At 48.9% G+C, this 26,856-nt stretch overlaps 1 protein-coding gene across 1 annotated transcript in view; it reads right to left on the reverse strand.

Annotated features, from left to right (window-relative positions):
• The window catches only part of Csmd2 (CUB and Sushi multiple domains 2), a 562,459-nt gene that overhangs the window by 96,774 nt on the left and 438,829 nt on the right, over nucleotides 1-26,856 (reverse strand). Inside the window, exons 28-32 of the mRNA XM_085686610.2 lie at nucleotides 22,498-22,636; nucleotides 18,523-18,710; nucleotides 7,803-7,997; nucleotides 6,856-6,972; nucleotides 6,205-6,318 (exon numbers count right to left, since the gene is read on the reverse strand). Coding sequence (XP_085542736.1) covers nucleotides 6,205-6,318; nucleotides 6,856-6,972; nucleotides 7,803-7,997; nucleotides 18,523-18,710; nucleotides 22,498-22,636 — 753 coding nt within the window. The remainder of the gene's footprint in view (nucleotides 1-6,204; nucleotides 6,319-6,855; nucleotides 6,973-7,802; nucleotides 7,998-18,522; nucleotides 18,711-22,497; nucleotides 22,637-26,856) is intronic.

The following is a 26,856-nucleotide window of genomic DNA, read 5'->3' on the forward strand; positions in this document are numbered from 1 at the left end:
TGCTGGCACAGACAGCCTAAGCACGGTCTTCTTGGTGTGGTACAGATCGGGGAGGGCAGGGCAGCATCAGCCAGACCCACAGCCATGAAGCACGGCCCTGCACAACTTTATCTTCCTGTGGAAGCCAAGATAGGATGTGGTGGTGGGCAGGGGCATGACCACTCTGCCTCTCTTTGACCTTTGGGATCCTCGACTCCATCTTCAAAAAGGGAGGGGGAGTACAGAGAGCCAAGCGGTGCCCACCAGGAAGAGGGTTGGAGTGCAGATCAGCAGGGGATCAGAGGGCCCACTGATGCTTCTGGGAAGCCCCTTGGCGCCACCAGCCACAGGGATCAGAGAGAACCTTTTGCTCAGCACATTTAGACTTACATGTGGTCCAGAGAAGTTTATCCTAGCTAAGAAGCACTGCCCTAGAAAACTTCTGGCTGCTGAAGCAGAAGGAACCCGTGGAAGACAAAGTCTCCCCATCCATGATCACCATCCTTCCCAGCTCTCCTTTTCAATGGGGGTGAGCAGAGGGAACCACCATGTCGTCCTGTCTTACGAATGAGGGCTCCAGTGATGGCTGGCAGAGCCCAGGTGACTTCAGTCCTGGCCACACACAGACTTCCCTCTCCTAGGAACTGCAGGCCACAGGATACCTTGTAAGGGACGGGGTCACTGCTAGAAGTCAAAGTAACTCTTTCACATGAATTACAGGGGGGGGGACAGAGTGAAGACTTTGGTCATGGCTGTGACAAGGTCAAATGAGCAGGACATCTGCAACGCCAGAGGAAGATGTGGCAGAGGGAGGCGCTGAGGTCGGTGAAGGCTACATGGGAAGGCAGGAGATGCTCTAACATGTGGGCCAGGGAACCCCCACATGTGGCTTGTGGATTGTGCAAACATCCAGCCACGGCGGGGAGGTGAGTTTGGGGTATTCTTTCAGAATCTATAGGAAAATAAAAAGATATTGTTTTGTATACAAAACAATAAAAATAACAAAAAAAATAATCAAACCTTGGGAGAAATGACAAGCAACACAGAGGATAGATGGGAAAATCCAACAAGCTGATGTAGGGAATTCCAGAGAGGGAAAGGAGGAAACCCCAAGGAAGAGTTGAAGACGAAAGATCCTTGCCAAGGCGGGGCCCAGGCTATAGCGGCTTGCCAAAAGCACCAGAAAAGGCAAGAGAGAAAAGTTTAGCCTAGTGGGCTGTTCTATTTTCTAAATAAGAAAACACAGAAGCCCCATGGATGGCAAAGCATTGGCGATTCGCAATGATGAGAACTCAGCCTGGAACCCAGTAGGAAATGTTGGAATAGAATGGAGCAGTCTGCGGAGTTTTTTGTTGTTGTTTTGTTTTTGAGAGAAAGTGTGTGACTTGAGGTGCAAGCAAGTTGGTGTCTATGTGGAAGAAGATGGGGGAAGGGAAGGGAGATAGAGACAGTGGTTCCGAGCACCATCAAAGGAAAGAACTAAGGGAGAGAAGCCAGGAGCCAGCAAGGAAGAAATTCTAATTCTGCCGGGGAAGGATCGCTAACCCCAGATGATTCTTGTCAATGAGGTAACGACTGAAGGCCGATGTCAAAACTTATCTTTGGATGAGAAATTAATGATTTAAAAATAATTAGGAAGGCCATGAGCATAAAGTCCAAGTGTCCAATCTTGAAAACTAGAGACGGGCCTAGAAAGAATGGGAGAGCAAGGAAGTGCCTCCCACACCGGGAAGCCGTCCCTAGGGAGAAGGAAGCGGGCTGGCAGACACCAGCACAAACAGCTGTCTCACCTGCAAAGTCTCTTCTTTCCCAGAGAAACTGAGGAAAGGAGCCTGAGTAAACCCGGAAATGGAGACTGACAGAAATACAAAAAGCCCTCCACTATCCCCACTACCACAATTTCCGTGGAAGATGTTTCACACGCCACTCTTTGTGTTGTTGTTGTTTCTGTGTTTGTTTTCCGCGACAGGGTTTCTCTGGGTAGCTTTGACTGTCCAGGAACTTGCTTGGTAGACAAAGCTGGCTTTGAACTCAGAGATTTACCTGCTTCTGCTTCCCAAGTGCTGGGATTAAAGGTGTGTGCCACCATGTTTGTCTTGTCTTATCTTCTTGAGACACGGTCTCTCCCTGAACCTGCAGCTCGGCAGCCAGCTGTCCTCCTGGCTTCACTCCCGCAGAACTGGGGCTGCAGGCGTGCACGCTGCCATGCGTGGCTTTTTATGAGTATTGGGTTTTCAAGCTGAGGCCCTCAAGCTTGAGCAGCAGGTATGCTTACCCACAGAGCCGCCTCCCAGCCTAGAAGAGATCATCTTTTCGTATTTTAATTAAAAAGGAGTTTTAGGCTTATTTTTATATGTATGAATTAGTTTGCCTGCATGTACATATGTGCATTATGTGTGAGCCTTGGGCCTATGGGGGTCAGAAGATGGTTTCTAGTTTCCTGGATCCGGAGTTACAGATGGTTGTGAGAAAACTCGTAGGTGCTCGGAATTGAACCTCCTCAAGAGCAACAAGAAATCCAAACCACAGAGATATCTCTTTAGCCCTAGAAGAGATATTCTTTTTTTATGATTTATTTATTTATTTTTATTTTTTTATGTGCATTGGTGTGAAGGTGTCAGATCCCCTGGAACTGGATTTTTTTTTTCAGTTGTGAGCTGCCACGTGGGTGCTGGGAATTGAACCAGGGACCTCTGGAAGAGCAGTCAATGCTCTTAACTGCTGAGCCATGTCTCCAGCCCCTAGAAGAGACATTCTTATCTCTTGGGCAAAGGAGTACCATGTGTTGAAGTAGTATACATCAAACAGTACATGTCAAAATGAACGACACAAAGCCCAAGTGAGTACGCTGCTGTAAGCATGCTCAAACTGAGCACACTACTGTAAACATGTGTGTTCTTGTACAGGGAAGAGTACAAACAACGCTCTCCACCCAGGAAGTCAGGCTGAGAAGAACACAGTCATTTGCAGAAGCAACAGAGGAGAGAATTTACGAAATAAAAGCAGCGGCTAATTAGAAAATGACAAACTCCATAGAAGGACCACTAAGTCGGAGCAATAAGAACTCCCCACAGCGACGGAGGTTTCCTATAAACCTCTAGCAAGCACAGCCAAGCAGGGAAGGGGGCCGCGAACACAGTGCACAGCGCTCCAGAGACCCGGAATGTAAGCCCCGGAGCAAGGGCATTAAAAAAACCAACCTTGCATGTTACATAAGTGACATCGCAAAATGAAGCGAAGTTATGAAATGAACTTTACCAAAAGGTAAAATATTAGCATTGAAATTAAAAGAATATACCTGGATAGAGCAGGAGCCATGGAAGGAAATCAAAGAAAAGCGACCGAGGAGGAGGAGGAGGAGGAAATAAAACAATGAAGCCAATTTATTTGCAAATGATGGTGCTCCTCATCCAGCAGCCAAGAATTAGCCTGTGATATCAGCCCTATTGAGGACAGTTCACTGGGTCTGTAAGAGGAATGTACTCTGAATGCCAGCCTTAGAATTGATTAGCACAGACTAGCTAGAAAACATAAAGGGAGCAAAAAAGACCCATTTATAATAAGAGAGCAATAAAGACAGCTAAAATCCTCATGAGATAGCTGGGAATAAAGCTAACAAAAGCAACAAATCGCTACTGGTTAAATGTAAGCGGCAGCCTGACCCCCAAAGTGTCTAACAGATAAATAGAGACACATCGTATTCCCTGTGGGGCACAAGGGTTAATATAAAGATGTATAATATACGGATGTATGTCTCTAACATAAGCTATACATTTTTTGAAATTCTGGAGATAACTTATGTGTTTTTTTTTCTTGTTTTGCATCAGGGTTTCCTGTAGCCCAGGCTGACCTTGAACCTGCTATGCAGCTGAGGATGACCTTGAATTTCTGATTCTTCTGTTTCTACCACCCAACTTTTGGGGTCACAGACCCGCACCATTGCACCAGGCTTATGTGGTGCTAGGCACCAAACATGCTTGCCTTTGTGTGTGCCGGGCTAGCACTCTGCCAGCTGAACTATAGTGCCATCCCTATGCATTTTTAAAGCTGACTACAGTGCCATTTTATTTGTATCTTAATAAATAAAGCTTCCCTGAAGATCAGAAAAATAAAACAGCCACGCTGGCCAACCTTACAGACCAGGCGGCGATGACACACACCTTTAATCCCAGCAGCCACAGTAGCTTGTCATAGAACCAGGTGGTGATGGTGCCCGCCCTTAATGCCAGCGCTGGAGAGGATTATAAGGAAGGAGGAGACAGTTCTCAGTCACAGTCTCATTCTGAGATTCCTGGAGGCAGGATCGCCATTTTGGACTGAGGAAGAAGTAAGAGCCAGTGGCTGGCTGTTTTGCTTTTCTGACCTTCAGGTTGAACCACAATTTCTGTCTCTGAGTTTTAATCGTGCTTCCACTGACAACATAGTTCTAGATGATATTTGGAGGTGACAAGCAAGAATGGCCAATTTAAAAAGTCACAATAGTTAGTTGTGGTATTGAGTGCCTGGGAGTCAGGAGGATGAGAACTTTGAGGCCGGCTTGGGATAAATAAAAAGACCTGTATCAAAAACAAACAAACAAAGAACGAGCACAGGATGATTAGGAACACAGCTTTTGAAGTTACTGCGGTGGGGCTGGAGAGATGGCTCAGCAGTTAAGCGCACTTGTGGCTCTTGCAGAGGTCCTGAGTTCGGTTCCTAGCACCTCACAACAGTTCCCAACCTAACTCCAGTTCTGCAGGATCCAGTGCCCTCTTCTGGCCTCCTTGGGCACTGCATGTATGTGCTGTACTTCTATACATATCAAACACCCATACACATAAAACGAAAGTAAATCTTTGAAAAGTTCTTGTGATACCAAGTACCATTACAGCTTTATAATCACCAAAACCTGTACAGGGAGAGATATACACTTGGAAGAAATAGATTAAAAGTAAAGAAAAAGACTCAAACACCATAAACATTAGAAGATATAAACTTGACATTTTCAAAATCCTGGCAGGACAACTGATTAATTGGTTTGAGTCTCTGTAACAAATAAAAAGTCAAAATAAAATTCAGAGGAATAAAGAAGAAGCGATAGAACTGGAAAGAATAGACAGAAAAAAAGGGGTATTCATCTGCTCTGGACACAGCGAAGGCATAAATGATGAAAGAAAGATCTATTTGATACAAGGGGCATTTTAATTTTCTGATATCAAAACATACCCCGAAGAAAATTACAAGGCGAACAGCAAACTGGAGGGGAAGGCTTTTCCAAGTGTATATGATTCCCCTGGTATAGGATGTATTTTGCCTGTAGCCATGTGGGGTTCTACTTCCTGAAGGTGAGGGCTAATAGAAAAATCAACACAAATTTGCGACAAAAATGCTTGGGCCAATAAAGACATTATATATATATATATAAAAAGTTACCACCTCACCAGCAATAAAAAGGCAAATTAAAAAATGATATACTGTTTGTACATTTCAAATAGATAACTTTGAAAAAATTGTCTCACTTTTGGAGAAGAAAGCTGCAAGATCTTTCTACCAGGGTTATTTGACAATCTACACAGCAAGCCTCAGTGACCTCACTGTAGTCTTTGCTCAGCCACTCTTAGACATGCCGAGGTGCAGTCAGGGATATGTATAAAGATGTACGTACAATGCAATGAGATATTATTCATAATGCAGAAGCAAGCTAAATGCAGAGCACTAGGGAATTTGTTATATAAATCTTAAATAACTATAGGAGGAACGAGTAAGAAGCATTAAAAACCCTATTATAAAAGAGATACTTAACGACAGAGAAAATGTATGGTAAGAGTAATTACAATGAAATGTATATATAGTTTTGTTCAACAGAATATGTAAAAGTCTGTCTGTGTGGATCTGAGTAGAAGGACACACATTGCATTGTGGTAATCATTCGTTCGGAGTGTTGTATGTTTAAACTCTCCCCTATGATGATTTTGGTTTGGCTCCCAATTCCTACAGTGAAAACACAACATGCTCATAGTGAAAAGAAAAGTTGGGGTCTGGGTATGAGGCTGAGGTGTACCTGGGTCCTCTGTTACGTGTGGCCCTTTTGATGTGGAAAACTTGTAGCGGATTATAAAACAGCACCCCTCTGGCCCTGATGGGTATAGGCCCTCATTCCTGGCAGCAGTCCAGGCATGGGTCAGCCTCCCCTTCCTCCCTCTCCCCCACCCTGGCCCACCCGGATCCCTTGCTGGCCCTGGGTACCTGTGTGAGAGCCGGAGAGTGAGCTGAGGAGCCGGGAATGCTGGCTGTAGCCGTCGTGAACCTCCACTATGTCGTTGAGGGCTGTGTGGAAGAAGGCAAACTGGCCAAACACCACTGTGGAGGAGACATGGCAAAAAAATCAGACAAAGTGTGGCTGAGGTGGGGTGGGGCGGAGGAGCAGCGCTCTGCTGGCCTCGGGCCAGGAGGAGAGACATTAGAGGGGTTGCTGGTGCAGGGTTAGGGGGCCTTTCTGCGGCAAGGTTAATAGGCTGACAAACTGGGCACCAGGACACAGATGTCTAGGGAGTCCCTGAGAGTCTTCTCCACAGGGGTCAAGACGGCATTCACATCTGCTGCAGCTACTGAGGACTTGCAAAGGCTTCTGGTGCCATCCTCTCCCCCATCCCCCACCCCATCTCAGTCCTCTTCACCAGTTCACCTTTGCCCCCTCTCCCTCCAACATACACTACGCCTGTGTGTGCACTTCTTTCTCCTCTTGGAAAGCCTTCTCCTGGTGTATCCCAGGATGCTCCCTGTCCCGACAGAGAGGCTGTCCTTCCGGGTCTCACAATGGAGGACCCCGAGGGCTTGCCATTTTGGAAGAAAATGGGAGGAATCAGAAAACAGAGAAGCAAGTCAAGGAAACCCTACCGTAGTCCTTAGGCACGGTGACAAAGTACAAGCAGGTCTGTCCACTGGTATAGTTCTGGGGGTAGTTTGGGGACAGGACCACTCCATCTGAGCCCACATACTGTCCACCACAGGGAGCTGAAAGAGAAGCCAGAGAGGGGCCTGGTGACTCGGTGACACTTCATCAGCTGCTCACCCTCTCTTCTCCCAGCCTGGGCCTCTGGCCCTGCCCAGGCCGAGGACATCTTGTCCCTCGTCTGGAATTCACCTAAGGACACACATTGGTCTTTGCCCTCTAGGTGTTAACACTGGCATGGGTCCCTGAGGGCCCACCCTTGGGGCTCACATCATGAGACTTTCACGCTTATATGCAGGACCTGGACGTGGTCTTTGGCTCCATGGCTGATCCATGAAGGCACTGGCATTTACTGAGCAGGAGGCTGAAGATTCTCTCCCCACATTTCCCTTCTGGGGACCACTCAGTCAAGCTACCTACTGCTCCTGTTCTTGGTGCCAACTTCCACAAGTGGCCTTGGTGTTGGCCTCGCCCACTTACCCAGGCAAAGAGTCCTCATTATTTTTCAGTTTGGGGGGGCATGTTCTGGGGGCTCTCACACACAGGTGGCAACACAAGACTACCTTGTGGCCTTACTTTACACAGACATCACTCAGAATGTCCTCAGCCCAAGGTCACCTTTATCTCCCTTTCCTGGTGTGTACTTCCTGGATGGCAGGCCTACCAACCTCATTTGAGCATCTCTCTGAATGTCCAGAGAGGTGACCGTCCAGAGGGACTGAGACACTGGGTGGATGATGAAGCCAACCCTCTTCTTTGCGAACCCACTTATCAGACCTTGCTTGCTTCTCAGGAGTCCCTTTGAGGCCATGTCCTGATTCTCACCCCCCACACCCTTCTGCCCACCATTCATCTCAAGCCCTTAGATCCCCAAGGTCCTGGCTATTCTCACCGGTACAGACTGGCCTTGGGTTGTTCCACAGTGGCTTCCCATCAGGCCCCAGGATGCAGCTCAGGGTGGAGGCACCCTCAACCTCGTAGCCTCCGTGGCAGTAGTAGGTGATGGAGGAGCCCAGTTTCAGGTCAGAGCCCACTCGAGTGCCGTTCTTGATGGAACCGGGGTCAAAACATGACTCCCTTGGGTTTTCTGGGAAACCAGAGAGGAAGACAGAGCGAGTGAGTGAGGAAGAGGGGGAGGGGGAAGGCTCATTAGAGACTTTTGAGTATCACAGAAGCGCTCAGGATGGCCAGTCAATTTCCCTGTGTGTCTAGAAACACCTCAGAGAGCTGAGGTTAGGGATGGCCTTCAGGGCTGATTCTCTCCAACCCTGTGAGCCGCAGAGGAATAGTGAAGTCTTCACCTTGGATATTCCTTTCCATCTCTTTGCTGACGTTCTCAAGGAGAGCAGCTACTGCTCTGCCAGCCGTGAGCTTACGCCACTTCCCACACCCTGGGGGAAGGCAGGGGTCAGTCAGTGCTCAGGTCTGGCTCCTGGCTCCTCTCTCACCCCTCAAACTGGTATAGGCTAGGTTTCCTTGGCTTCCTATCTCCAGCCACAAGCCTGGCAATGCCTAGCATTTGGATTCATCTCTTTCTCCGGATTTTTTCCTTCACTGTGCTGGCCTGAGGGTGGAGCTGATGTCTGTTCCTCAGGCTCACATATAGGGCACTAACCTCAGATCTAGGGAGGATGTGGGAAACCTCACCCCATATCTGGTTGGATGCCCCAAACCCCTTGAATACCAAAAGCTCCAATATGGATTTCTACGTCTTCACTGGATACCAAGTGTTTAACATTCACTGAAGTAATGGTGGTTGCTGTCTGGTCACAAGACTCTTAGGTGGTTTCTGTTACAGGACAATTGATTGCAGTGTGAAACCTCAAGATTGTGTTAATAAAATCAATCTTGGAGCAGAGGGCAGAGCCAGTGGAATTGACCATAGGGAGTATGAAGGAGCCAGGAATATGGATAGAGAGATGCACAGGAAAGAGTAGGGAGGGATTTAGAGATTCATGGCCTTTTTGGTTTGGGATGGCGGAGAGATGCTCTCTTGCTGGGTCTCTGGCCAAAACAGAAGGTCAGTTGGTTGCTTCTCTGCCCCTCTGAGCTAGCGGGTTTTCACCCCAACATCTGGGTCTCTCTAGTCTTTATTGGTAAATAAACGACAGAAACGTAGGTAAAAACTACATTTGGCGGCAGCAGCAGGGCCAGGTGCCAGCGGGACAGTAAGTCCTGCCAGGCCACGACCTGAGCAAGATGGCAGTGACTGCAGGAGCTTTGGGGGGGGGCACAGATGGTAGTTACAGCATCAGTAGATTCAGGTATAGCCGCTGTGTCGGAGAGGAAGCAACAGTCTTTATAGGCAGGCAACTGTAATTGTACCAAGCCATTTATTCTTTTGACATCTTTCTGCACCATACTTGGTGTTTCCTAAGTGCTGAGGGTACCAGCTGGGGCCCGGTTGTCTGAAGGGGAATTGACACTCTGATCTTTTTCCCCAAAGAAATCCAAAGCCGTCCTAGAAGGCAGCCCTTATGCTACCCGCGGCAGCTTTTTCTCATCCTTGTCACCAGGACTGTCAGCCAGGCAGTGGCAGGACGCAGCTAAGAGCAGACGACACCAGGAACCTGTCACTGGTCCTCGGGGTTTGGTCAGAGTGTCGATGCAGGGCAAGGACACCGCGCAATTCTTCATGTGCTAGCCGCTTTGCCGGAAGTGCTCTGAGACAGGACGAGTGGAGCTAAGGAGGGAAAGACTGGCAGAGAAGATACCAGAGTTCAGAGATGACTGGCTTGCGATGAATGTTGCTGAGGGCACTTCCTGTCACCGGGGTACCTTTTATACACATGGCAGTCATTGCTCGAGGCTGTCACTTAGCTGCCAATCAGCCCGCTGAGCGATGGGACAAGACCCCGAGGGCCCATACTCCTGTCATGTCCATCAGCTCTTACACGTGAGCCCTTCTAATTTCTCGGCTCTTCAAGTCTTCCCCACACAGTCGAACACGCAGCAGTCCTGGGTGTACTGCTGGGGCTCACTAAGCCCAGAGATCCTTCACTTGCCAGGCAAAGGGCCCCTCCTCAGCATCCTGTGTGCCCTATGGTACTTCACCCTGACCCCTGCATCAATTCTGGTCTTTCCTTACGCCTGATGCTCTGGCTAGACTATAAATGGCCACTGGATGACCCACATTCCAATAGCAGAGAGATGATGATCCGTGACTATAAATTCATAATGAGTCAAATCACATTTGAAATTTAAGAAATTGAAACCAAGCTCACGCAGAGTCCGAATCAGTTGCGGTACCCGCTTTCCATTCCCTCTTCCAGTTTCAAAGATGGAACCCAGGCACCAGGTAAGACCTACATATCCCAGCCTCTTGGGCAGTCAGGTCTGGTCTAGGAGAGGGAAAGCACAGGCAAGACTTTCTGTTTTCCTCATAGGAGACAAAATCCTTCCAGGCCTACAAGGGCCCTGCAGATGCCGCCCCTCTGTGACGTCACCCCCTGCTGTTCCTTTGCTGACTTGCTCTGGACTCACAAGCCTCTGTGCACAGTCCATCCCCACATCTGGATAAGGTTCCCATCTCACTTCCATCAGGTCTTGTCAACGTTGCCTTCACGGGGACAACTTCTTTGGGAAGTTCCTTAAAACTACAATACTTGGAGCCGGGGAGGTGGTTCAGCTGGTAATGCGTTTGCCTCACAGGCGTGAGGCCCTGAGTCCAGATCCCCAGCACTCATGTAAGAAATTGGGTATGTGTCAGTGTGTGCATGTAACCCTAGTGCCGGGAGGAGTGGAGCCATTTGGATCCCTGATTGCTGGCCAGACAATCTAACAAAACTGGCGGACTCCAGGTTCCATGGGAGAGACGCTGTCTCAAAAAACCAGGTAGAGGGTGCTGAGAAAGACAAGCGATGATGCTGGTCTTTGGCCTTTACATGCATGCGCATATATGAACATGCATGCACATGGGTGTGTAAACACACACACACCCAATGACAGAAATTTCTGTGAGTACTCCCTTCCCTGGTGCTCCGTGTGGTTAACACTTTCCCTGGTGCTCCGTGTGGTTAATACTTTCTTATCTGTGTCATCTGGCAGGACAGAGGACACAAGACACAGTGAGGACACCTTACACACCCTGCATGACAGCATCCTGGTTTCTTTCACTGGGTGGAGAATAAAATTGCATCTTGCTTAAACGACGGTGCTTTGGGGGCAATCGCTGCAGTAGCATTGCCCCACCCCCACCGGATATGGCCGCCCCCATGTCGGTGTTCTTTGTCTTCTATGGTTCACTCACTTTTATTTTTAAAATATTACATATTTTTATTAATTGAGAATTTTATATGCTGTATTTTGATTATATTCATCCCAATCCTAACTTCTCCCAGACCCAACCCCGCCTCCCTAATACTCCGATTTCATGCTTTTTTTTTTTAATTGAATAACTCACTGACTCCAATCTATGCAGTATATATACTCCTCGTGTGGAGTTTTCTTCTGGAGCATGGGTGACTCACTGGTAGATTTACCCTCAAAGGAAACCGACTCTTCTTTAACCGGAAGTCATTAATTGTCTGTAGGTTCCCACTTAGGGGCACTGGCTTGTGGGCCACTTCCCATGCCATGCCAGAATGATGACAGGCTCTCTTGCACTTTTCAATGCTACCCTCTCTGAGCAGGTTTCTCGAACTTGGCTTTCTCCCTGGCCAAATCTGTTTCTCTTTCCTGATGATAATATGCATTATATTCTCTGGGTAGGCTTGGCAAAGGACATTTATTTCCAGTGACTTCCAAACTCCTGGGGGTTGGGGACAGCTATCTAGCCTTCTTAGAACCCCAGCAACTGCCATAGACTGTAGCTCCAGGGCTGGCCATGGGTGGCACAGAGAACAGGTCTGATAAACAATTGCTGGATTGGCTGAACACTGAGGGGCGTGACCAGTCAGCAAGCTCTTCGATGATCCTGACTCCGGTCCACTGTGTATTCACACCCATATTTCAGAAGACGGGCTTGCCACGCTGAGTGTTATCACACTAATAAATAACAATGACAGCCCCACACATAGGAATGTCCCTGTGTCATTCTCAAAGCCCTTCCGAATCTGTCATCTCATCTGCGCCCTCAACAGGCAGAGCCAGGTACATTCATGCTCAGGATTTAAGTGGGGAATGTGGTCATCAGAGAAGCAGGATGGGTTCCCCAAACCATTCAGCTAGTGAGAGATGGAATGAGAGCCAACCAGAAACAGACCTGCAGCTGGCCGGAGCTTGGCTGTAAATAATAAGATGGGATGACAGAAACACCACCACCATGGTCATAAATAAAAACCCAAGCTGCCCGGAGCAGTGAAACAGGAAGGGCTTCTCTCTGGTCCTCACAGATCAGGTCCATTCCTGATCTTCCCAAGAGCAAAATCCTGGGACAACAGTCAAACCATTCAATCAGTCAGGGCCAGGCAAAGGCTAAGGAGATGGTTCAGTCAATAAGGTGTTTGCCCTGAAAATATAGAATTCAAGTCTACCCCCCCCATAATCCACACACAAATTCTGGGTGTGGGACTGTGTGCCTGTAATCCCAGCACTGGGCTAAGATGAGTGTGTTCCCTGGCCAGCTAGCCTGAGCTACTTGGTGAGATATGGACCAATAAGAGACTAGCTCTTGAAGGAAGTAGAAAGCACTCTTGAGGATGAAATGTGAGGGTGGGTGACCTCTGGCCTTCAGGTGCACACATATTCACACACACACACACACCACACACACACACACACACACACACAGAGAGAGAGAGAGAGAGAGAGAGAGAGAGAGAGAGAGAGAGAGAAAGAGAGAGAGAGAGAGAGAAAGTGTTACCCCTTTGAGTGGAGCCACATCCTCAGCTATTTTGCTCACGCTGAATTCTCAACATCTTCACTGCGCATGGCAGGAAGTAGGGCTAAACTGTTTGACACATGTGCACAGACACCTTAGTCTCTTCTGCTTCAGAAGAGACCAGGGCATAAGCTGGGAGAGGTAACTGAAGGTCCCTGCAGACCATCCTTCCTGCTGACATCCCCACCAGGAGGAAACAGTATGCCTCCCTGGGATTCAGCAGCAAGACAACATTTCCCTTGTTTCTCCCTAGCAAAGAACAAAGCCACCCGAGAGGTAGATTCTGATGAGCGATGATGGAACAGAAACCTACCAGTGGGTGCTGTGCTGCACTCAGAATCACTTTATGCAGCTGACTTCCAGAAGGGTGGGTACATTCCCTCCTCCTAAGAATCCCATGTCCCCCTTGTCCCCTGTGTAGAAGCATCTGTCTGTCTGACTGTCACTAATTTCTGACCCCACGGAAGCAAGGCTTTGGTTCCCCGCTATATTCTCAGCCCGGATACTGATGTCTGGCACACAGTGGGTCCTTCTTAACTAGTCTCTGCCGAATGAACAGGCAAAGAAAGATGGAGTGGTTCTTGGTCCCTGAGACAAAGTTGTGCACAAGGATGCCTCTCAGGAGAAACCTAAATTAGGCCTGGTCCCTCTTAGGATCCCTTACTGAATTTGGGGCGGGGATGTAAACTGGGAAGAGATCCTAAGCCAGGAATGAGGTGGCCATACTTGTCCTAGGGGGATGAGGAATCCAGGACACCTGAATGGAGAGGGAGAGCCGGCAGACATTCACCAAGGAGGAGAGGGATCAGGAGGGGGTCCCAATTCCACTCTCACCCTGACTCGAGCTACCCAGGGGCACTGTATGCCTCCTGCCTCGGCTTTCACAGCCTTCCAATATATCACTGCTGAGTTACGTCAGAGTGGGTTTCTATTCCTGAGTTACTGAAATACGCACCCTTTCGAGTCTGAGCTAATTTGGTGGCTAGCTGGACTGCAACAACAAAGTCTCCCCTCTGTCTCTGGGTGGACTGGGTGTTTGCTTCCTTCCTTCTGTTGTGACTCACTGGCCTCTGATTCAAACAGCCGCCATCTTGTATTCAGCTGTGCCTACTAGTAAAAGATAATGGTCCTGCTGACTATGTACCCCTTCACGGAGGGCTGGGCAGGTCATGAGACCCTCATCCGAGGACCCCTTCCACCTGGTGTGTGCTACTCTGCATTAATTGCATGGAAGACTAGAGGGGACTCCATCTATACCGCTATGGGGACACCTTCATCCTTGCTGGGTGAAACTTTGTCAGTTCAGGGCAGGAGCCCCCACATCCCTTTAAGTACCCCTCATCTATGCTCTGTGAGGAAGCCCTATAAACTCACTGGATCTCCAGAGTGAATTATGGCAAAATTGTGCCTCAGTAGTCACTGGGACCTTAGACGGAGGAATAAACATTGTCTGCACCTTCCCCCTGTAAGTAGTTTCAACAACATATTTAAAATTATCTACCCATTTATGAAGTGCTTTGTTCGTTTTTGTTTAAACTGGTCTAAGTGGGTTTTTTTAACCTGAAAGTAAAAGCTTCTCTTAGCCGGAAGCTAAGCTAAGAGTTGCTGATTCCCACTGGGGACACTGTCAGGATGTGGGATGGGGTGGGAAGTGGACGGGGCTCTTGACTTCTCTGCCTGGGGTCCCTATGGTTTGCACAGCACTCAGTCTCATTGTCTTGAGTACCATCTCTGCACAGAGGGCTCTTGTAAACTTCCTGTACCTCCAGGCAGGAGGCCACAGACAAGGTGACTAGTTAGGGGAAGCTGGGGAAGCTTCTACTTAATAGCCTATTCTCTGCAAGGAAAGTAAAATCAAGAAGACACATAAAATGATATTTGTGGCATCTGGAGTGAGATTTTGGAATTTTTACACAGAAGAACACAGTTAAGAGAAATCAGAGTTGTTGCTGCTGGTGGCTGAGACTTGCCTGGGGCTCAAAGGGCTCTAGAAGGCCTGTCTTTTGCTTGTTGTCCTTGGCCATTGGGGTGTGTCCCTCCCCCAATTTGGAAAGGCTTATATAATAGAAAGACTGAGAGGCAGAGAAATTAGGGTACAGATAAAAACATGAACAAAGAGAAGAAGAATAAGAAAAATAGCCAGGATGACATAGCATTGGGGTTGATGGGCAGAGGAGCTACAGAGATTCCGGGTCGGATCTTAGTTTTAGTTAGAATATCAGAAAGTCAGGCTGGGGAGATGACTCAGCCAGTAAAGAGTTGCTGGACAAGCATGAGGACTTGAGTTCAAGTCCCAGATCCCGCGAAAGGGCTGGGCATGGGGGTGCATGTCTACAGCCTCAGCACTGGAGAGATGAAGAAAAGAGGATCCCTGGAGCTCCATGGGCAGACAGCATGGTGGACAAGCAGGTGAGAGACCCTGCCTCAGAAAATAAGATGGAGAGAGATGCCAGACATCCACTGATGGACATGTGACCATACAATATACATAGGTGTCTATATATACACACGCACATTCATGATCATGTAGACAGAGTACACACCACACACGCGCACATATGCTTGCACACATCAGAATGTATGATTGTTTGTCCTGGATGGGAATGTGGAGAATTGTGGTTAGGAGAGCTCTGAATGGTTCTCAAAGAAGAGAGGTGTCATGCTAGGGTTAAAGATTAGCTTGACAGAGTTTAGAGTCACCTGCGAGATGGGCCTCTAGGTGTGCCCGCGCGATTCTCTTGGTTCTGTTACCTAAGGTAGGAAGACCTGCCCACTGTGGAATCCTAGACTACAGAAATGGAAACTGGAATTGCAAAATACTATGCCCCCCCACCCCGTCCCCGTTTTCTGACTGTGGATGTGATCCGATCAGCTGCTTCAAACTCTTTCCACGTCGTTGACTTCCCCACTGGGATGGTTTGCACCCGTGAATTGTGGGCCAGAGCAAACCCCATCTCCCTTTCATTGCTTTTGTTAGCATGTTATATTACAGCAATAGGAAAAAGCTCAGACAAGAGAACAGGACGATGTCCGTCCCCAGGTTTCTCCTGTGGCAGGAATGCTACTGCATCCCATGCTCCATGTATCTTCTAGAACTGCGCATGACAACTGGCAGACAATGAAAGGAGTCAAACCAGTTGATGGATAAGAAATACCCAGGGAACGTTGGCAGTGTATAAACATGGGTTAAGTGGCAATTGTGGCTAGTATTATTTGTGAACACATATGTGGTGTTCTCAGGGGTCACCAGAAATGTTTAATTAAGGGACAATTTAAAAGGTGGCTGGGGTCCTATACTATGCAAGTGGAAAATGAGAGCCAGAAAAAAATTAATTTTAACTGGTAACATGAACATGTTTGTACACAAAGGCTGATGAGGTCTGGTTGAACCTCGATGATGGTGAGAGGAAGGGAATGGGCTCTATAGAGTACCTGGAACATTCTAGGCATTAGGGTAATACAGCATTCTCTTGTTCTCTCTCTCTCTCTCTCTCTCTCTCTCTCTCTCTCTCTCTCTCTCTCTCTTACACACACACACACACATATACATATATATATATATACATGGATATATGTGTGTGTGTGTGCAAACACAGATAAACAAACAGTCTTTGATCTTAACCCTTTGCAACATAATTTTTATTGCCCCAAGTTCACAAATCAAGGAAGAAGTAGAACTTGACTTGGGTGATGCTATCTGGGATAATTAAGGAAGAAGAGAAAGTCAAAGGGGGAATAGAAATAAGGGAGTAGAAAAATGTGGAGTGCCTGGGAGCCCAGAACACTGTCCCGACTGTTCATCATCTCTAAAGAGCACAGGGCATTTGATATATACCAGGTACTGTACCAATCACTTTAATGCACAGGACCATCGAGATTTGTAACTTTGCTGGGAAGGAATGTTCCTGCCATCATTTTATGAATGAAGAAGTGAGAGGTAAAACAACCACCTAAGGTCACCCAGTTGTTAAGTGGTAAACATGAACTTAATCCAGTTAACTGGCAGGCTATGCTCTTGCCAGGCAGGGACCTCAGCTATTTTTTGTGAGGTTTGATTGACACATGGTTATGCACATTTCTTTCTGCTTTGCCTGTGGCTGCTTTAGCCTTCAAGGGAAGAGCTGAGTGTGACAAGCTGACCTAAAATACTTACATATGCGTGCATATGGTGTATGCACTTCTGTGCGTGGTGTATGCACATTTGTGTGTGGCATATGTACATGCTTGTGCGTGGTGTATGCCCATTTGTGTGTGGCATATGTACACATTTGTGTGTGGGTATACACCAAAAGACGACATTTGGTGTCCCGCTCTCCCCTTTCCATGTTATTCCCTTGATGCAGACTCCCTTGTTGATCTTGAAGCTAGGCTGGCATCTAGCCATGCGTTAGCATTCCTCCTCTAAGGTCACGAGTGGGTGGATGGGTGGCCATGCCTGGTTTTTAATGTGGATTCTGGGATCTGAACTGAGATCCTTATGTTTGCTCTCCATGTGTTCTTACCCATAGCGTTGTCTCTCCAGCTCACTGGTTTTATATATGGGTGCTTGGGACTCAAACACAGGTCCTTGTGTGTGTCAGTACCTTATTGACTGAGCCATCTCCACCTCTCATCCTGCTATACCCCAACTGGGTTTTCAACACGTGCCCATGCCCATTCCTTTATGTTTTTGTCTATGGCTATTTGAGCCCTACAAGGGCAGCTGAGAACCTATGACAGAAAAATATTTATTATCTAAAATATTTGTTATCTTTAAGAAAAAAACCCATCAACTTCGTTTGAGCTCTCCAATATCCACTGGCTTAATTCCAAAATTCAGTAGCAGTACATGAATGGAAAAGACAGGAGAACAGGATGCCATCAGATGTATCAGGAGGAAGCCAGTCTGTGACAAAGTGCCAGTGTTCAAGCACTAGGGCCCGAGAATTTCACAGACTGCTCTGTCTATCTGACCTGAGACAGCTCGGCTGTGGTTTGTATGTACACCCCAAAGGTTGGCACTTGGTATCCAGTGTGATGATGTTGAGGTGCTTGTGAAACCTTTAAGTGGTGGCATTTCCTAAGGGTGATCAGGTCAGCGGGGGCAGGGTGATGCCTTTGTAAAGGATTAAAGCAATTCCAAGGGTCCCTCCGTTATCATGGGTGGTCATAGGAACAGGAAGCCTGGTTCCTGTATCCTTCCAGCTTTCTGTCCATCTCTCTGGCCATGTAATCTCTGATGCACGGATTCCCTCCACTGTGGGGCTGCTCTCTCTCCCCCCACCCAGAAGACCAGACCCAATCTTGGACTTTCAGTCTGAAACTATGATAACTAGATAACCCTTTTTGCTTTAAAAAATACAAAGCCTCAGGTATTTGTTATAGCAACAAGAGATGAAATAAGACATGGGCAGTTTGCCAAGATGGTGGGAGACTCTGGCTGGGATCTAGAGGAAGACTGAGATTCAACATGGACCCCTACAATGGATGGAAACGACCCAGAAGGTGTTAGTTGATGGGTATCAAGGGAGACTATGAGGTTGAAGTAGAGTTAGGAATGACCCTTATAGAGAAGGGGGAAGAGAAACAGTGATTTGGAAACAGAAACAGGGTGTCAAAAGAATGCTACTACCACATGCCCTGGGGTATGTGAATATGCAAGACTAAGCCAAGTGGGGGGGTGGCTCTCAGGGATGACATCCTCTGTAAGGGACCTCCAGGCTCCCTGTGGTCAAACCTATCTCTCCCCTTCTGTACCACACTGCTCTTCCACTAGCCCTACCCGTGGGACTCGCTAGCCCCAGATCCTTACCCGTGTAGTCAATGACGAAGCCGGCATTGCTCACAGATGCATCACTGCGGAAGGCGAGGAAGAGGCTGTTGCTGCTGCTTTCGATGCGGCCCGGGAGCTGGGAGCCATAGAAGCTTCCTATGAGAGGGCTGAGAGAGTCCCGTCCATCGTAGATGTGGAGAAAATCATAGCCAGGCTCCAAGTTAAATCTGGAGAACAAAAACAGCCCATCCCCGTCCTGGTAAGGTCAAACAGGCTTTCACCGGGGCCTCCCAGAAAGCAAGCCCATCATCCCATGTGACCCAACCCTGAAAACTGAGACCCCAGAGACTTTCCAGTCAGGAGAGATGCTACAAAATGTGATTTGGGGCACAGGTGGTTAGATTCTAGTCAGTGAGTGTCCTCAGTTCTGTAGCCAAAGACTTCAGGTTTTGCTCACGCAGGAGGGAAAGCAAATTGCCAACTGCAGACAAGAGGGAGTCTTGTTACCAGGGAGTCATCTCCAGCAGGGGCCTGCCGCCCTGAAAAGCCCACTTTCTTCCCTCCCCCTCAGGCCAGCCACGGAGCTCGTCAGCATCTGCCACCACTTGGACCCTAGCGTCGCCTTGAGATGTCTCTGAGCTACTCTGAACCAGGTGTGGGATGAAAAGCCACACTAAGAGTTTAGCAAATTGAGAACAGGAGTTCATGGAGGTAATGCATCCCCCTAGGGTACCTAGCAGAGGCATCTTAGTTTTTGATATTGTGACATGATTATCGTCATCTACAAATAAGTCAGGACACATTCGTAGCTATTGTGGGACCCATGAGGCCTGCAGGCTGCAGGCTGGACACACCTGCCTAGAGAGACCGTAACGGGAAAATGACAGATTATAGGGAACTGGGGTCTTAGCATTCCTTATTCCCTGATAGAGTGTTATGCGAATTAGTTCACCCCACTGGGAACTCCACATGGTCTATCTGATAACTCTTAGCGTGGACCTGCTCTCTGATCCGTGATTCTGCTTTCAAGCACGTGCCCAATAAAGGCAATTTATACGAAGTCAAGTGGAAAAAGATGAAAATAATAGAGAAGTAAATGTGTTTTTCAGAAAACAGATTTCTGATGCAAAGGCGCCCATGCCCCGGAAGAGGTGGGGGGACACTGCGATGCACCGTTTTGACAGACTGAGAATGAAGTGGCGCTTCTACCCTACAGGTGGTGTAGACAGGGCGCCTCAATCAGGCCCGAACAAAGAGGGTGACGTGAGCAGGGAAACAGGGTGGGAGTTTGGAAGCAGACGTGTGTCCTTTATACATGGAGTCTTTCCACACAGAGTTGACCACAAGACTGTCTCTTATTTCTGGGTGACATAGTCTTCTTGCCCTGGAAACTACCCATTCTTTCAAATCTCTTCAGGGAAAGTCTCTGGCTGAGTCTGTCTTGGTCACAAATTGTAGAATGATCTGGTATTTTTTTTTTTTTTAAATTTTTCTGTGATTTTGAGACAGGTTCACATTGTGACCCAGGCTGGATTTGAACTCTTGAACTCCTTGCTATCCTGCTTCAGAGCTGGGAATACAGGCATGAGTATTTTTCTGCCTGTCCCTGTCCCTACCTTCTTCATGTCATGAATTTTTAACTGAGCCCCCTCCAGATGCCTAACTGTGCCTGGTGCCAAGGACGGGGGGGGGGGGGCGTGCTAGACACGTGCCTTCCTTTCCAGAGCCGCCGGTGCTGGGAGAAGCAGCGACCAGTCTGCTACTGTAATGTTCGCTATGTTGGTAGACTGCCATGTGCTGCTTGGGCTCTCTGAGAAGCTGACTCTCAAAGTGGGGCTGCATTCCCCACTCCTGCATTTCAGATCCAGTGCTCCCCACAAGTTCCTAACTCTGTGACAAGGAGGGTGAAAGAGCTCAAGAATAAAAACCCAGGGAGTAAAAACACGGTCCTTGAGACTCACTAGAAGGTGAGGCATTTTCAACAGAAGCCACTATTGTTATCCCACGACACAAAAGTGCCTGCCGTGGGAAAGAGACAGCAGAAGTCTATCCACAGCCAGGGAATGCTGACCCACTGGGCAAAAGCTCACAGCCACGGAAGGCTCAATCACTGGGCAAAAGCTCAGAGTCATGAGATGCTCAACCACTGGACAAAAGCTCACAGCCATGAGATGCTCACCCATTGGGCAAAAGCTCACAATTATGAGATGCTCAACCACTGGGCAAAAGCTCACAGCCATGAGATGCTTACCCACTGGGCAAAAGCTCACAGCCATGAGATGCTCACCTATTGGGCAAAAGCTCACAATTATGAGATGCTCAACCACTGGGCAAAAGCTCACAGCCATGAGATGCTTATTCATGGGCCAAAAGCTCCCTGGGAACCCCAGCTGCCTCAACTTTCTCAGTTGGTTTCTGTTGGATGCTGTGGGTATCTTATTTGAAGGTGTTGTCTCTGTCTGTTGCTCTTTCTTCTCTCACTTGAATATTTTACAAGAAGGGACACTCTGCTCTGTCTGGAACAGGCTCTACCGGGATCTCCAGCTCGCCGCCTTAAACAGGCATCCCAGTTGATTCCTGCTGGGTCCTTCGAGTGCCTGATTTGATGACCAGTTTGCTCTCTCATTCGTTATTATTTTGCATCAGCTTTCTGTACACTTAATGAATTTACTCATTAAACACAAAAACCACAGCTACAGTAGGTCACTCTCCTGATTGTACAGAATGGCCAGGAGTGTATACTATAAGGTCCATAAGATGTACAGTCTCCAGGGAGGGAATCACTAAGGTCTTCATGTTGGTCCAGCCCGAGTTTATTCTGGGCAAAGAAATAACTCTCAGCAATGAGACAAGGAGGAAAAAGTCAGTCACTGGGAGACAGAAGCAGGGGTGAGGCTAAAGGGCACGGGAGGGTCTTTGAGACTCAGGAAACCACTGAATTTCAGTCTGGCTGGAGCTCCTGGTACAGAATGGATGGTGGCCCGCTTGGAGAGGTGTGTGTGTGCCAGATTGGAGGAGCCAGATCCAGAAATTCAGACTGACTTACAAGCAGCAGAGATTTAGTAAAGGATGAAGAAATAAGGGACCTGTTTGTTTCTTTGATTTTAAGATGTCTGTAGGAGAAAGTATGTTAGAAGGCTAGTCGGGACAGAGGGGCCAATATGAAGACTAGAACAGCATTGTGATGGAAGACAAAGGCTGAAGCCAGGCAGGAACAGGATGGAGGGGAAGACACGTGGGAGTTTGCTGGTATACATACATACATACAGCGCCCAACTCAGGCCATTGTTCCCCAAAGGCTGCTCATCTTGGTTTTTGAGACAGAGTTTCTCACTAGGCTGGGAGCCCCAGGGAGATGCCTATCTCTGCCTCCCCAGTACCGAGATTACAAGCACGTGCCACCATGTCCAGCCTTTTAAATTCAGAGTCTTGGACTTGTATGGCAAACACTGACTAAGCCATTTCCCCAGACCATGTTGGAGGTTTTGTTTTGTTTTGTTTTAATCAGAAATGTCCCTAAATGGACTGTCAGGGCAGCAGCCAGGCTTTAGTGGCTCTGGGTGCCCCTGGGGGTAGGAAGCAGGATAGGGCAGATCTATGGAGACTTGCTTGTGAATGGAACAGAGGTGGGGGGCATGGGTTAGGTGGAAAGGTCTTGGAGGCCTTCAAGGCCTCAGGATGGAGGGAGGCCCTGGGGAGAGAACATGCAGTGGGGGAAGGGAAAGGGGACCCAGGTGGGGCTTTCTTTTTCTTCTGATTTTAGTAACTCCAGAAGTATAAGAGAAAGAATGTTAGCCACTTCAGAAACTATTGCAAAGATTCTGTTGACACAGAGCCTGGTACAGAGGAGACAGCCAATGCCAACACTGGACACCCCGTCCGTCTCCATCTCTGTTTTACCCCTGGAACTGAGAACTCTGCCACACATCCACGAGTACTCACCTAAGCACCCAGGTCCTCAACCCCCTAGCTTCTCAAAAGCCCTCAGCCTCCCACCTTGGGGAAGGTACATACATGTTAAATACCAGGGCGATGACGTAGTCTGGGGAGACGGTCACTTTCCAGTCACACTCCTTGCCTGGTGGGTAGGGTTCTGGGTAGTTTGGTGACAGGATGACTCCTGATGGCCCAGTTAGGTCTCCCCCGCAAGGAGCTGAGGAGAGAAGAAGGCAAGGGTAAGGTTGTTCACGTTACCTGGTCACTTATAAACGGGTCATTTTATATTATGTTCATTTCACCTCAATCAGTAATAGTATTGTTGTTGTTGTTTTTATGGTTTGAGACAGGGTCTTATGTAGCTCAGGCTGGTCTCTAATTTGCTGTGTAGCAAAGGATGTTTTTGAACTCCTGATCTTCCTGCCTCTACCTCCCACGTGCAAACACCCAAGTATAGATGATTTTTCCACCACACCAGATTTGACATGATGCTGGGGATTGAACCCAGGGCTCTGTGCATGCTAGGCTATCACTCTGCCAACTGAGCTGCATCTTCAATAAGTTATTTTAAATAAATACCAGGTTCTTCCTGGCTGTGACCTCAGGGAAATTACCTAACCTCTCTGGCCTTGCATATGTTCCTGTCGTGGTGAAAAGAGGTGATGTCTCTCAGGAGGGTGTCTGTGATACTTAATGGACAGGTTTCACGGTCAAAATGGTCTCGTCGTGGCCTGTCAGGCACATGAACTACTTGGCATCTTCCCACTGTCTGGTGTCCAAAATTCAGGAGAGCCTCAGGGGTGTTCACCGCATCTGTCTGTGATACAGGATATCACAGGGAGCGGAAAACACCATCACGCTTGCCTGCCAAGCACTGTTGGTCTCCTTGGCTGCCAGTTCTGCTGGCATCTGCTTGGAGCCCACATGCCTTCCAGCCTCTCAAACTCCTTGTCTAAGGATGAGTGTGCACCTCATCAGAAGCAGTGTGCTCCAGTCCCTAACGAGTCCTCAGTGGCCACCCTCTCCTAGACTGCTGGACTTCTCAGCAGATGGGGAAAGGTGGCCAAGGACCCACTGAACTACTTTCCCAGGGGACTTCTTCAGTCTCTGCAGGTCCCAGGCAGTTCCCTGCATCCTGGCCAGGGATTATGTGGTACGGGGTGTTGAGTAGAGCAGATGCTGGGTGCATCAGGAGTCAAGAGCCAAGAGCTGGTGGAGACTGGATGATGGCTTCGATTGGAAACCAAAGGCACTGCCAAAGTTTGTAGTGGATGGCGGGTCTGTTAGAGTGCAAGGAGCTGTGAGAGGTGGCCAGAAGGCACAAGATAGGCAGTGACCAGAAGGCACAAGACAGACAGTGACCAGAAGGCACAAGATAGGCAGTGACCAGAAGGCACAAGACAGACAGTGACCAGAAGGCACAAGACAGACAGTGACCAGAAGGCACAAGACAGACAGTGACCAGAAGGCACAAGACAGGCAGTGACCAGAAGGCACAAGATAGGCAGTGACCAGAAGGCACAAGACAGGCAGTGACCAGAAGGCACAAGACAGACAGTGACCAGAAGGCACAAGACAGGCAGTGACCAGAAGGCACAAGATAGGCAGTGACCAGAAGGCACAAGATAGGCAGTGACCAGAAGGCACAAGGTAGGCAGTGACCAGAAGGCACAAGGTAGGCAGTGACCAGAAGGTACAGATAGGCAGTGAGCACAAGATAGGCAGTGACCAGAAGGTACAAGACAGACAGTGACAAGAAGGCACAAGATAGGCAGTGACCAGAAGAACAAGATAGGCAAAGAGGTTGCAGGAAGGTGGGGTCTGTGCAGGTGTGTGTGTGGGGGTGGGGGGGACAAAAGTATGTAGCAGAGGGCCAAAGGAGTGGCTCTTGGCTTGTACTAGAGCTGACTTGTTGCATTGCTTAACACATTGCTGATTTGGTCAGCTCCCACAAAGGTGCCTAAAAAGGGTAAAGTCCCCAGTCAGGCCCCAGAGGCCCTAGCACGGGTGAATGTTAGCCCGGAGGACTCATGAAGAAGGTGTCTTCTCCATGGAAAGACCCAGAAACGCTTGAGCAGGACATGTCCCCTCAGAAAAAGTGTTCGCTCACTTGGTCTCACTGACAGTTCAGTGAGCGGGACATGGGGACGGAGGGCACTCTCCTGGATGATACACAGAGAGGAAACCGAGGCCCAGAGAGGTAGAGTCACTCTCCTGGTCACTCTGAGACTCAAGCCTGCACTTCCTGCCTCCACAGTCGGCCTCCTCCTCTGGACTTGAACTCGGGCAGCTGGAATCCAGAGCTCTAAGCGCATGTGCTGATTTCGCTGTGATCCTGGCTAGCCCGGCAGCCAGCACAGATGATGCTTGACAAATATTTGCTTGCTTCCTTTGTTTTTCTTCTGTAAGGCAGGGCCATCAAGGCCAGCGTGCTCCATTCATGGCAGACTGCCAAGGAGCCGGAAATGAGGGGCTTATCACTGGGATTTCCAATCTGTTTGCGAGAAGAGGCAAAGACATTTATTCTGTAGCCTGAGGAACACTCCCCGAGGCTGCGTGTGGAAGAATGCGCAATGGAAGCTGAATTAACCTCCTGCCCTACTCGGTGCCCAACGTAGCCTGCCAGCTCAGCCCAGCACAGACCTTCTTTGAGGCATGCTGGTGCAGGACTTATTTTTCTGGAAAGTATACTAGAGAGCCATAACCTTAGGGGACAGAGGACTTTGGAAGGGGCCATGGAGCCCTCTGGATGCTCCCCAGCAGAACTACCGCCCCAGCGCCGCCAATGGGATTCTGGCTCAAGGAGAGGAAGGGAGCCCAAGGATTTGAAATAGAAAACCAAGAAGGGAATTGGGGGCAGAAAGAAAGGAGACAGCATTTGATGAGGTGAGGACTAGGCGTGGTGTCTCTACACAATGTCACAAAGGAATATGTATTTTCCCTCACAAGTGAGCATCCCAGGCTAGTTGAACAATTTTTCCAAGGCCACTGAGCCAGTGGGTAGCAGATCCTTGCCTGCACTTGGCTTTGACTGTACCTGCAAACTTGTTTCCCAACACTGAACCCAGCTAAGCCCATTTCTACCCAGAAAAGGGATTCAGTGTCTTCCTTTCAGCACCAGGCCCTAGAGCTGGGACCAGCAAAGGTAAAGCCTCAGGTGTCAGGGAGGCATTCCCACGAAACCTTCCAGTAAGAACGCAGCTGGGAGAGGTCACAGGAAGTCCCTAAATCTATCTCTAGCAGAGCTGGAGCATGGGTGGTGGGAACGGAGAGGCTTTCTGTTCGGTCTGCCGTGGGCGGGAATCTTGGCTCTTGTGTTTCTTCGTAATGCAATTTGGGACAAGATATCCAAATTTGTCTATTTCAGTTCCCATAGCTATAATGAGGGAATGGTGCTAAATTCAGAGAGCTGCAGGGAAAAGCTAAATGGGGTTATCTAAGCAAATGTCTAGTGTGAGCCCGGCACATGTACAGAATCAGTGGCCTTGGGTTCTCTGTTCTTCTGAGTCCACCTGCCACCCACCTGCCATGAGCACAGGCAACAACCAAGTTCATCATTTTACCCAGGGGGAAAAAGAGCCACAAACATGTAAGCACCTGGAGCATGTGGACACCTGGGGCATGCGGGCACCTGGGGCATGTGGGCACCTGGAGCATGTGGGCACCTGGGGCATGCGGGCACCTGGGGCATGTGGGTAGCTGGGGCATGTGGGCACCTGGAGCATGTGGGCACCTGGGGCATGCGGGCACCTGGGGCATGTGGGCACCTGGAGCATGTGGGTACCTGGAGCATGTGGGTACCTGGGGCATGTGGGCACCTGGGGCATGTGGGCACCTGGAGCATGTGGGTACCTGGGGCATGTGGGCACCTGGGGCATGTGGGTAGCTGGGGCATGTGGGCACCTGGGGCATGTGGGTAGCTGGGGCATGTGGGCACCTGGGGCATGCGGGCACCTGGGGCATGTGGGTAGCTGGGGCATGTGGGCACCTGGGGCATGTGGGCACCTGGGGCATGCGGGCACCTGGGGCATGTGGGTAGCTGGGGCATGTGGGCACCTGGGGCATGTGGGCACCTGGGGCATGTGAGCAGCTGGGGGTTGGCTGCTCTCTTACTGTCTTTCCGTCTTTCCTTGCCACCTCTCCTTTTAAGTCTCCCCACCCACCTGTCTCAAGTAGCTGAGGACAGGATGATGGAGTCCCCTTCCTTTGTAAGCAAAGTTACCTTTTCTTCCTTAATAGCCTTCATCGGTTGAATGGAGATATATATATATATTTTTAAGACACAGGGCAGATCTCAGGAACCCCAGTCTAGCCAGTCAACAATTCCTCAAGAGAGGGGGAACAAATGTCTTTCCTTTGCCCCTGGGATCTGCTATCTTCTGGCCTAGGGTGACTGGCCCATACACCTAGACAGATGGGCCAGGGACAGAGGGACAG

Source organism: Myodes glareolus, chromosome 3 (genome assembly GCF_982192425.1).
Source record: "Myodes glareolus chromosome 3, mMyoGla1.1, whole genome shotgun sequence".
NCBI classification, from domain to species: Eukaryota; Metazoa; Chordata; class Mammalia; order Rodentia; family Cricetidae; genus Myodes; species Myodes glareolus.